The following is a 12,500-nucleotide window of genomic DNA, read 5'->3' as shown; positions in this document are numbered from 1 at the left end:
CAGTCTGTGTGTTATACCCAGTAGTCATGGTTACATGCAGTTATTACCGAAGTTGAAACTGACAAAGGAAAAACTCCCTCAATCTCCCACATCTTATCTCTGTCTGTCTCTGCATGAGTAGTATTAGTCTGTGTGTATTTACAGTAGATACATCCTAACCCTCCTCCCCTCCTTCCTCTCCTCCCAGACGTGCTCGGTTCAAGCGCTCCAACAGTGTGACGGCCAGCGTCCAGGCAGACCTTGACCCAGAGGGGGGTTACCCGGGCCTCACCTTCGCTGTTCCTACCCAGGATGAGAGCCTCCAGTTCCCAGGCCACACCATCGCTGTTCCTACCCAGGATAAGAGCCCCCAGTTCGGCTGCTCATTCCAGAGACACTCCTCAGAGCCAGAGTCAGCCGACCAGTACGCAGAGTACCACCGCACGGTCAGTAGTTGGGCTGGGTAGTTAGTTGGTTAGTTAGTTAGTTAGTTAGGTCGTTAGTTATTTGTTTAGTTTGCAGTTAGTTAGTCAGTTTTGTTTGTTTGGTAGTTAGGAAGTTAGGTGGTTAGGTAGTTAGGTTGTTAGTTAGGTAGGTAGGTAGGTAGGTAGGTAGTTAGCTAGCTAGCTAGCTAGCCTGTTAGTTAGTTAGTTATTTAATTAGTTATTTGGGCTATTAGGCAGGTAGTTAGTTAATTAGTTAGTTAGTTAGTTAGTTGGGTTGTTAGGTAGTTTGTTAGGTAGTTTGTTAGGTAGTTTGTTAGTTTGTTAGGTAGTTAGTTAGTTAGGTTGCTAGTTAGTTAGTTAGGTTGTTAGGTAGTTAGTTTGGTAGTTTGGTAGGTAGGTATGTAGGTAGTTAGTTAGTTAGTAAGGATGTTAGTTAGTTAGTTAGTTGGGTTGTTAGGTAGTTTGTTAGTTTGTTGGGTAGTAAGTTTGTTAAGTAGTTAGTTAGGTTGCTAGTTAGGTTGCTAGTTAGTTAGTTAGGTTGTTAGGTAGTTCGTTTGTTAGTTTGGTAGGTAGGTATGTAGGTAGTTAGTTAGTAAGGATGTTAGGTAGGTAGTTAGTTAGGTTGTTAGTTAGTTAGTTAGTTAGTTAGTTAGTTAGTTTGTTTGTTAGTTTGTCAGTTAGTTAGGTAGGTATGTCGTTAGTGAATGAGTTGGGTTGTTAGGTAGGTAGTTAGTTAGTTAGTTAATTAGTTGTTAGGTAGGTAGTTAGTTAGTTTTTTAGGTAGGTAGTTACTTAGGTTGTTAGGTAGGTAGGTAGTTAGGTTGTTAGGTAAGTCATTAGTTAGTTAGTTAGTTAGTTAGGTAGGTAGGTAGGTAGGTAGGTAGGTAGGTAGGTAGGATGTTAGGTAGGTAGTTTGTTAGTTTTTTATGTAGGTAATTTGTTAGTTCGTTAGGATGTTAGGTAGTTATATAGGTAGGTAGTTAGGTTGTTAGTTAGGTAGTTAGTTAGTCAGTCAGTTATTTAGGTTCTTAGGTAGGTAGTTAGTTAGTTAGTTGGGTTATTAGGTAGGTAGGTAGGTAGTTAGTTAGTTACATTGTTTGTTAGTTAGGTAGGTAGGTAGGTAGGTAGGTAGGTAGGTAGGTAGGTAGGTAGTTAGTTAAGTAGGTTGTTATGTAGGTAGTTAGTTAGTTAGTTTTTTAGGTAGGTAGTTCATTGGGTTGTTAGGTAGGTAGGTAGGTAGGTAGGTAGGTAGGTAGGTAGGTAAGTAGTTAGTTAGTTAGATAGTTAGTTAGTTAGTTAGTTAGTTAGTTAGTTAGTTAGTTAGGTAGGTACGTAGTTTGTTATGTAGGTAATTAGTTAGTTAGTTAGAATGTTAGGTAGGTGGGTAGGTAGGTAGGTAGGTAGTTAGTTAGGTTGTTAGGTAGGTAGTTAGTTAGGTATTTAGTTAGTCAGTCAGTTATTTAGGTTGTTAGGTAGTAGTTAGTTTGTTAGTTCGTTAGGTAGGTAGGTAGGTAGGTAGGTAGGTAGGTAGGTAGTTAGTTAGCAGTTAATTGATTAGTTAGTTAGTTAGGTTTTTAGGTTGTAAGGTATTTAGTTAGCTAGCTAAGTAGGTAGGTAGGTAGGTAGGTGGGTAGGTAGGTAGTTAGGTCCTGCGTGAGGATAATATAGTATGCAACGCTAGTTTGGTAACATTGTGTCTGCTTTATGCTTAGTATTTTTTACATCATTGAAGGACTTATCTACTTCCTGTCCTCTTCATCCCCATTGGGACTTCATTACGTCAGTTTATCTACTTCCTGTCCTCTTCCTCCCCATTTGGGACTTCATTACATCAGTTTATCTACTTCCTGTCCTCTTCCTCCCCATTTGGGACTTCATTACATCATGAACTCTCTCCACGTCTCCCTAATAAAGAACAGCAAGTTGCAATCTGCCCTTAGAAGCATCCACTCCATTTAGCCAAGGGACTGTACATTATTTATAACTAGGGACACCTGAAGAGAATTGGATCTCTCTGAAATGAAAATGGATGACCCTCCCTTCAATAAAATATATTTTCACACGACCCTCCCTGAACACTTGAAAAAAAAAAAAAAAAGTGATCCTCCACCTATACCCCGCAAAAATAATAATTAAACATAAAGTGGCTCTCGGAGAACATGCCTATTGTTCACCCTCACTCCTAGGAGGGACCAGAGACTTAGATATGCAGTTTATTAAGAAACTGGTCTTTGTTTTTTCAAGAATGACATGTCAGCGTAGCCAGAAGGTTGTGGATTCGTAGACCACCACGGACAACGCTCTAACCACTAGGATACCTGCCGCCTCTATGCTCTAACCACTAGGATATCTGCCGCCTCTACGCTCTAACCACTAGGCTACCTGCCGCCTCTACGCTCTAACCACTAGGATACCTGCCGCCTCCACGCTCTAACCACTAGGATACCTGTCACCTCTACGCTCTAACCACTAGGATACCTGCCGCCTCTACGCTCTAACCACTAGGATACCTGCCGCCTCTACGCTCTAACCACTAGGATACCTGCCGCCTCTACGCTCTAACCACTAGGATACCTGCCGCCTCTACGCTCTAACCACTAGGATACCTGCCGCCTCTACGCTCCAACCACTAGGATACCTGCCTCCTCTGCGCTCTACCTGGCCAGCTCCTGATTGGTTGAGTTAGTATGTTGCTCCTGATTGGTTGAGTTAGTATGTTGCTCCTGATTGGTTGAGTTAGTATGTTTCTCCTGATTGGTTAAGAGTTAGTATGTTGCTCCTGATTGGTTAAGAGTTAGTATGTTGTTTAACAGCCTGTTGCGGAGCTCCCTCACTTTTCTCTAATGTTGAATACACCAGGGTGCATGGTAAAATTAATTCTGGAAAAATGTATTCTGATTAATTAGTTGTATATTATATTTAGGCCTAATTACCACTAGAATTAAATTAAAAGAATGACAAACTAAATCAATATTGCTAAATATTGGTAAATGCTGGTTTCGTCCTCGTATTCTTTCTCTATGGCAGTGGCACTGTAGACGTGCAGAGAACACCCACAGACAGAAAACTCTGGGTTGCTGAAACGGTTGACTTTAAAAACAATCTTGTACGATTTACTTGAACCCTACTGTTCTGAGTGCTTATCTCACAGAAATATACCACCTCTATTGCGTATGCAGACACACTGATCCCCCACCCCCACATGAACCTTATCATCTCACCAACGAGATCTAGGATCCAAATTCACCGTGTGTCTGCTTTGATGTTCATAAAACACCACGGACCCCATTGCTCCAGTGGAACCCCAGTAACGACCCCAGTTGTCCATTCAGCACCGCGATTCAAAGGGCGAATTCAAATCACCCCAAAAAATAACCCCCTAAGTCACTCAAAAAAATAACCCCCATAAGTCACCCCAAAAAATAACCCCCTAAGTCACTCAAAAAAATAACCCCCTAAGTCACTCAAAAAAATAACCCCCATAAGTCACTCAAAAAAAATAACCCCCATGAAGATGTTGCCGTTATCTAATAGTCCTATTCGTCAATTGGGTATTCGTAGAAATAGACGATGGTCACTTCTCACAATGGTGCTGGTTTTAGTAAACTTAGATCAAAGCTGAATCAATGTCTCGGCAAAATCACGTAATTATTAATTTAGTACTGTACATAGCAGAGCCGAATATAATAGCATAATAGCATTCAGAAAGAATTCAGACCCCTTTACCTTTTTCCACATTTTGTTACGTTACAGCCTTATTCTAAAATGAATTAAATATTTTTTCCCCTCATCAATCTACACAAAATACCCCATAATAACAAAGCAAAAACAGGTTTTTAGAAATGTTTGCTAATGTATTAAAAATAATATTTACATAAGTATTCATACCCTTTGCTTTAAGACTCAACATTGAGCTCAGCTGCATCCTGTTTCCGTTGATCATCTTGGAGATGTATCTAAAACAAGTTGATTGGAGTCCACCTGTGGTAAATTCAATTAATTGGACATGATTTGGAAAGGCACACACCTGTCTATATAAGGTCCCACAGTTGACGATGCATGTCAGAGCAAAAACCAAGCCATGAGGTCGAAGGAATTGTCCGTAGAGCTCTGAGACCGGATTGTGTCGAGGCACAACAGATCTGTGGAAGGGTACCAAAAAATGTCTGCAGCTTTGAAGGTCCCCAAGAACACAGTGGCCTCCACCATTCTTAAATGGAACCACTAAGACTCTTCCTAGAGCTGGCCGCCCAGCCAAACTGAGCAATCGGGGGAGAAGGGCCCTTGGTCAGGCTGGTGACCAAGAAACCTGATGGTCACTCTGTCAGAGCTCCAAAGTTCCTCTGTGGAGATGGGAGAACCTTCAAGAAGGACAACCATCTCTGCAGCACTACAGCAATCAGGCCTTTATGGTAGGGTGACCAGATGGAAGCCACTCCTCAGTAAAAAACACTTGACAGCTCGCTTGGAGTTTTCCAAAAGGCATCTAAAGTACTCAGACCATGTGGTGGTGGCAGCATCATGTCTGGAGGAAACCTTGCACCATCCCTACGGTGAAGCACGGTGGTGGCAGCATCATGTCTGGAGGAAACCTTGCACCATCCCTACGGTGAAGCATGGTGGTGGCAGCATCATGTCTGGAGGAAACCTTGCACCATCCCTACGGTGAAGCACGGTGGTGGCAGCATCATGTCTGGAGGAAACCTTGCACCATCCCTACGGTGAAGCATGGTGGTGGCAGCATCATGTCTGGAGGAAACCTTGCACCATCCCTACGGTGAAGCACGGTGGTGGCAGCATCATGCTGTGGGGATGTTTTTCAGCGGCAGGGACTGGGAGACTAGTCAGGATTGAGGGGAAGATGAACAGAGTAAAGTGCAGAGAGATCCTTGATGAAAACCTGCTCCAGAGTGCTCAGGACCTCAGACTGGGGCGAAGGTTCACCTTCCAACAGGACAACGACCCTAAGCACACAGCCAAGACAATGCAGGAGTGGCTTTGGGACACGTCTCTGAATGTCCTTGAGTGACCAGCCAGAGCCCGGACTTGAACCCGATCAACCATCTCTGGAGAGACTGGAAAATAGCTGTGCAGCGAGAGAGCTTGAGAGAATCTGCAGAGAATAATGGGAGAAACTCCCCAAATACAGGTGTGCCAAGCTTGTATTGACATACCCAAGAACACTCTGTGCTTCAACAAAGTACTGAGTAAAGGGTCTGAATAGGTATGTAAATGTGATATTTCAGGGAGGAGGTTTTATGTCCAAAAATGTCTAGAAACCTGTTTTTGCTTTGTCACTCTGGGTTATTGTGTGTAGATTGATGAGGGAAACAAACTATTTAATTATTTTTAGAATTAGGCTTTAACGTAACAAAAGGTGGAAAAAGTCAAGGGGTCTGAATACTTTCAGAATGTACTGTATAGGTCTACTGTAGGATACTGTAGTGGTACTGTACAGACCTACTGTAGCATACTGTAGGATACTGTAGTGGTACTGTACAGACCTACTGTAGCATACTGTAGCATACAATACTTATTTTCCACCACCCCCTGACTGAAATTGAAAAAGCATGACCCTCCCCATTTTCTCTGGGTAACTGTTGTGTAAATTTCCCATCTCTCCCTAACTTGACTTACTTTGACTTGAAACCCTTTCATTTGCTCAGGTTCTGTGTTGAATTGTTGTTGTTGTTGTTGAGCTAAGCCTTTAGCATTTAGCCTTTAGCCTTTAGCATTTAGCCTTTAGCCTTTAGCATTTAGCCTTTAGCCCCCCCCCCATCAGCGTAACTGGTTGTTGCTACTGGTTGTCTCCAGGTGCACACCCAGGGCCAGTGGGCCTACAGAGAAGACTATATCCAGGATGGTTACGCTACAGACCCCCACCAGATCCCCCCGCTGCCCCCGCGGGCCCACTCCCCTCTACCCCTCGCAGCGGACCGTGGTGGCTGGATAGGCACACCCCAGCCCTCCCTGGAGGGGGGTCTCCGTAGTCTACCTGATTCCGGTCGCGCCTCGCCCTGTCTGAGAGACGGAGAGTTCTTCCTACGCCTCCTTCAGACGGAGGTGGAGAGGATGGAGGGATGGTGTCAGAACATGGAGAGAGAGGCGGAGGAGAACGAGCTGCCAGAGGAGGGTGAGGAAAGGGGGAGAGAGGGTGGGAGGCAGGGTGGAAGAGGGGTGAGATGTTGGATGAGTGCTGGGGGGGTTGTCAGAAAGAGTAGGAAGTAAGTTATAGGAAAGATGGACTGGTTTGAGCCTTAGCTCACAAGTTTCACACGTTGGACTCTCTACTTCCTGTGTCCTAACTCCCCCGTCTTTCTGTTGCCTTACATCCTGTTTCCTGTGTGTTTCCTGTCCAGTTCTGGAGCTGATCCGTAATGCGGTGGGCAGTGCCCAGATGCTCATGACCCAGAAGGTCCAGCAGTTCTTCCGTCTGTGCCAGCAAAGCGTGGTGAGTGGTTGTTACTGTGTGTGTGTGTGTGTGTGTGTGTGTGTGTGTGTGTGGTGTGTGTGTGTGTGTGTGTGTGTGTGTGTGTGTGTGTGTGTGTGTGTGTGTGTGTGTGTGTGTGGTTTCACTATCCTTGTGGGACAAAACATTTTTTGACAATGTGGGGACATTTCACCTGTCCCCTCAAGGAAAAAGGCTATTTTAGGTTTGGGGTTAGGGTTAGGATTAGAGGTTAGGATTAGGATTAGAGGTTAGGATTAGAGGTAGAGGTTAGGATTAGAGTTTGGGTTAGGATTAGAGGTTAGGGTTAGGATTAGAGGTTAGGGTCAGGATTAGAGATTAGGGTTAGGGATAGGATTAGAAATTAGGTTTAGGGTTAGGATTAGAGGTTAGGATTAGAGGTTAGGATTAGGGTTAGGATTAGAGGTTAGGATTAGAGGTTAGGATTAGAGGTTAGGTTTAGGGTTAGGATTAGAGGTTCGGGTTAGGATTAGAGGTTAGGATTAAGATTAGAGGTTAGGTTCAGGGATAGGATTAGCAGTAAGGTATCGATTTAGGTTTAGGGTTAAGGTTGGGGTTTGGTTAACGGTTAGGGAAAATAGGATTTTGAATGGGAATACATTTTTTGGTCCCCACAAGGATAGTAAAACAAAGGTGTGTGTGTTTATTTGTGTTCTCTTCTATCTTTTGTCAACCAATATGAATGAGCCCTAGCTACAGTATGGGCATATCTACAAATATGAGTGAGTCCTACCTATGGGGATAATGTAACTACAAATATGAATGAGTCCTAGCTATGGGGATAATATAACTACAAAATTGAGTGAGTCCTAGCCATGGGGATAATGTAACTACAAAATTAGTGAGTCCTAGCCATGGGGATAATATAACTACAAAATTGGTTTGAGTCCTAGCTATGGGGATAATATAACTACAAATTTTGAATGAGTCCTAGATGGGGATAATATAACTACAAAATTTTGAGTGAGTCCTAGCCATGGGGATAATATAAACAAAAGGTGAGTGAGTCCTATTTGGGGATAATGTTGAATGAGTCCTAGCCATGGGGATAATATAACTACAAATATGAGTGAGTCCTAGCCATGGGGATAATATAACTACAAAATTGAGTGAGTCCTAGCCATGGGGATAATATAACTACAAATATGAATGAGTCCTAGCCATGGGGATAATATAACTACAAATATGAGTGAGTCCTAGCCATGGGGATAATATAACTACAAAATTGAGTGAGTCCTAGCCATGGGGATAATATAACTACAAATATGAGTGAGTCCTACCTATGGGGATAATGTAACTACAAATATGAATGAGTCCTAGCTATGGGGATAATATAACTACAAAATTGAGTGAGTCCTAGCCATGGGGATAATATAACTACAAATATGAGTGAGTCCTAGCTATGGGGATAATATAACTACAAAATTGAGTGAGTCCTAGCCATGGGGATAATATAACTACAAAATTGAGTGAGTCCTAGCCATGGGGATAATATAACTACAAATATGAGTGAGTCCTAGCTATGGGGATAATGTAACTACAAATATGAGTGAGTCCTACCTATGGGGATAATGTAACTACAAATATGAATGAGTCCCAACTATGGGGATAATGTAACTACAAATATGAATGAGTCCCAACAATGGGGATAATGTAACTACAAATATGAGTGAGTCCCAACTATGGGGATAATGTAACTACAAATATGAGTGAGTCCCAACTATGGGGATAATGTAACTACAAATATGAGTGAGTCCTAGCTTAGGGATAATGTAAATATAAATATGAATGAGTCCTAGCTATGGGGATAATGTAACTACAAATATGAGTGAGTCCTACCTATGGGGATAATGTAACTACAAATATGAGTGAGTCCTACCTATGGGGATAATGTATCTACCAATATGAATAAACCCTAGCTATGGAGATTTATTCTACAGTTTTCTCGTAATCGGTTCTCATGATCCCTGCCCCCACTTATGTATGCTTTGCCCCTCCACCCCTCACCCCTCCAGGACCCGTCGGCGTACCCCCAGCCCACCTCTCAGGACCTGTCCGGGCTCTGGGACCTGCTCCAGCTCAACATGGAAGCCGTCAAGAGCAAGTTCCAGCACCTCCAGAGGCTCAAGGACTCCGGCTGGAGGCTTCCCCCAGACAAGAAAGTGAGAGCCGGGGTCCGCTTTGCCCTGTTGCCCCCTGACCCTGGGTCATTCCCCAGAGCCAAGATGGCAGTGTGTCGGAGAGTGGCACAGATGGTTCTGCTGCCCCCAAGCCCTGGCTGTGAAACTACACAACATCAAGAGGGGGGCGTTAAGCTTTAAAGTTTTGTGTTAGTTCTGATTGCCAAAAATTAGCTGAGCCCATCTTAACTAAAATGACTGAGTGCTGTTTCAAAGCTTTATGACAATATTGTTGATGTATTGTTTTGGAAAAGACAGGAAGAACAAAACTCACAGTAGCAACTGGCATCTATTAACAAGTGCTAACAATTCCTACCTCCTTTCCTTCCTCTCTTCTTTCACATACTGATCCATATTGGTGTCTTTATTTTTGGTGAGAATATTCTGCACTCCTTTCTGCTACGTCTGCTCTCCTTCTGTATTGTTTCACGGTTGTCTTTATTATGTTGGTTTTGTATTTCACATCTCATTATACATCTGTCCCCCCCACCCCTACAATCTTCTATTTGGCCTTCATCCTCCTCTCATGTTCTACCTTAAACCTTCTCTCATTCTCCCATGATCCTGCTCATCCTTCCATTTTGGCCACCACATCCCACTGACTCTATCATCCAACTTTACCAACCACACAATCCATCCTCCCGTCACCCCACCCCTTCCCCACATCCCTCCTCCCGTCACCCCCCCTTCCCCACATCCCTCCTCCCTCACCCCTCATACCCCTCCCCTCATCCCTCCTCCCCTCATCCCCTCCCATTACCCCCTTCCCCACATCCCTCCTCCCTCACCCCTCATACCCCCTCCCCTCATCCCTCCTCCCCTCATCCCCTCCCATTACCCCCTTCCCCACATCCCTCCTCCCTCATCCCCCTTCCCCTCATCCCTCCTCCCTCATCCCCCTTCCCCTCATCCCTCCTCCCGTTATCCCCCTCCCTTCCCCATATCCCTCCTCCCCTCACCCCCTCCCCCTCATCCCCCTTCCCCTCACCCCCTCCCCTCACCCCCCTCCCTTCATCCCCCATTACCCCTCATCCCTCCTCCCTCACCCCCTCCCCTCATCCCCCATTACCTCTCCTCCCCTCATCCCGTCATCCCTCCTTCCCCACATCCCTCCTCCCTCATCCCCCTTCCCCTCATCCTTCCTCCCGTCATCCCCCTCCCTTCCCCACATCCCTCCTCCCCTCACCCCCCTCCCCTCATCCCGTCATCCCCCTTCCCCACATCCCTCCTCCCTCATCCCCTCATCCCTCCTCCCGTCATCCCCCTCCCCTTCCCCACATCACTCCTCCCATCACCCCCCTCCCCTCATCCCCCATTACCTCTCCTCCCCTCATCCGTCATCCCGTCAACCCCCTTCCCCACATCCCTCCTCCCTCATCCCCCTTCCCCTCATCCCTCCTCCCGTCATCCCCCTCCCTTCCCCACATCACTCCTCCCATCATCCCCCCATTACCCCTCATCCCTCCTCCCTCATCCCCCTTCCCCTCATCCCTCCTCCCGTCATCCCCCTCCCTTCCCCTCATCCCTCCTCCCATCATCCCCCTCCCTTCCCCACATCACTCCTCCCCTCACCCCCTCCCCTCACCCCCCTCATCCCCCCATTACCTCTCATCCCCTCATCCCTCATCCCGTCATCCCCCCTTCCCCACATCCCTCCTCCCCCCACCCCACCCCCTCCCCTCATCCCCCATTACCCCTCATCCCTCCTCCCTCATCCCCCTTCCCCTCATCCCTCCTCCCATCATCCCCCTCCCTTCCCCACATCCCTCCTCCCCCCCCCTCCCCTCACCCCCCTCCCCTCATCCCCCTCCCTTCCCCACATCCCTCCTCCCCTCCCCCCTCCCCTCACCCCCCCCCTCTCCCCATCCCCCATTACCTCTCCTCCCCACATCCCTCCTCCCGCCATCCCCCTCAGGATGACAAGAAGCTTCCTCCCCCACTACCAAAGAAGCCAGCTGGGGGGGTGAGCGGCAGTCTCCGTGCCGACAGCGTCAGCGACCTCTCAGTGGAACGAGGGGTAGGAGGAAGCGGAGGGGTGCTGGTGATGGCCCGTAGCGGGGGTGTGGGACGGGCCGTGCCTGTCCGGGAGAAGTCCTTAGACCTGGGGGACAGACAGAGGACTGAGGCACGCAGGAGACTGCTCCAGACCAAGAGGTCCTCTTCCTTCAGACAGAACTCAGCCACGGAGAGCGCAGACAGCATCGAGATCTACATCCCAGAGGCTCAGACCCGGCTCTGAACATAGAGATACAGTCCTTTATCCCAGAGAACAGAACCGACTCTGAACATGGAGATACAGCCCTTTATCCCAGAGAACAGAACCGGCTCTGAAAATGGAGATACAGCCCTTTATCCCAGAGGCTCAGACCCGGCTCTGAACATGGAGATACAGCCCTTTATCCCAGTGAACAGAACCAACTCGGACCCGACTTAGACCAACTACAAGGGTGGAGATTTACAACCCGAGGCTCCGACACTGAACATGGACATATAAGGAGACCCTTATCAGACTTCTATCCTACCCTACAAGAACTTGAGATCTACAGATCAGACTCTGAACACTGGGACCGTCTAAACGTGGCCCTATAACCTCCTATCGGACCACTAGACTACCCTAGATCAACAACAACCCTTCCAAGTCCCATACACTGAACGCCCTCAATGACGATGTTGACCATGGGTGGGCAACTCCAGTCCTCCAGGACACGATTGGTTTCACACTTTTTCCCCATCCCTAGAAAACACAGCTGATTAATCAAATGTCATTTGAAACCGAAGATCATGATTCAGTGATTATTGAAGTCAGGTTTTTTAGCTGGGGCAAAACTGTGACACCAATCAGACACACCTGAGGATTGGAATTACTCACCCCTGATATAGAGCCATACCAAATGTCTCATCCCTTCAGTTCTGACCTGCATCTCTCTGCGTATACTGACTCTCTCTCAAGCCTTCGCTGCTGGGGATGCTGGGTCCTGCCATTCCAGGACATGGCAAGACAGAAGGAGTGAACACGAGGCGACAGCGGCCATTTTGTGGAATCTGGAGACAAAATGGAGGCTACAGGATCATAGTTGTCTCCACTCGCATTACTCCTCATCTTTTTGTCAGGAATAAAATGGAGAGATGGAGGGTTTTGTTTTAATTCGGGGGGTATAGAGTTAATGAAAGAAGTATCACTCTTGTTAAGTCACTGGAATGTGTAGACAAGCAGCAGTAGCATGTCTGCGCTTACCTGTTCACCTAGCGTAGCCTAGCTTGGTTTAGCCTAGCCTCCATCCTCACAGGAAATAAGGGCTTCCCCGGGACAAACCTCAACCACTCCTGTGGGCAAAGAGCAGACGATATCTCAAAATGGATGCTCAGCTCAACATCACACAAGGCTCTAAGGTATTCTCAATATACAACTAGCTACTGTTCAACACC

General features: G+C 46.5%; 1 protein-coding gene across 1 annotated transcript in view; it reads left to right on the top strand.

Annotated features, from left to right (window-relative positions):
• dlgap3 (discs, large (Drosophila) homolog-associated protein 3) overlaps positions 1-12,221 on the top strand; it is a 41,769-nt gene extending 29,548 nt beyond the window's left edge. Inside the window, exons 9-13 of the mRNA XM_042310540.1 lie at positions 188-425; positions 6,240-6,558; positions 6,785-6,876; positions 8,910-9,056; positions 10,990-12,221. Of these exons, the coding sequence (XP_042166474.1) occupies positions 188-425; positions 6,240-6,558; positions 6,785-6,876; positions 8,910-9,056; positions 10,990-11,313 (1,120 nt within the window). The 3' untranslated portion in view covers positions 11,314-12,221. The remainder of the gene's footprint in view (positions 1-187; positions 426-6,239; positions 6,559-6,784; positions 6,877-8,909; positions 9,057-10,989) is intronic.
• The last annotated feature ends 279 nt before the right edge of the window (positions 12,222-12,500 follow it).

Source organism: Oncorhynchus tshawytscha, linkage group LG31 (genome assembly GCF_018296145.1).
Source record: "Oncorhynchus tshawytscha isolate Ot180627B linkage group LG31, Otsh_v2.0, whole genome shotgun sequence".
In the NCBI taxonomy this organism is placed as follows: domain Eukaryota; kingdom Metazoa; phylum Chordata; class Actinopteri; order Salmoniformes; family Salmonidae; genus Oncorhynchus; species Oncorhynchus tshawytscha.
The sequence above is the reverse complement of the archived record's forward strand: the minus strand, read 5'-3'. Positions and strand labels throughout refer to the sequence as shown.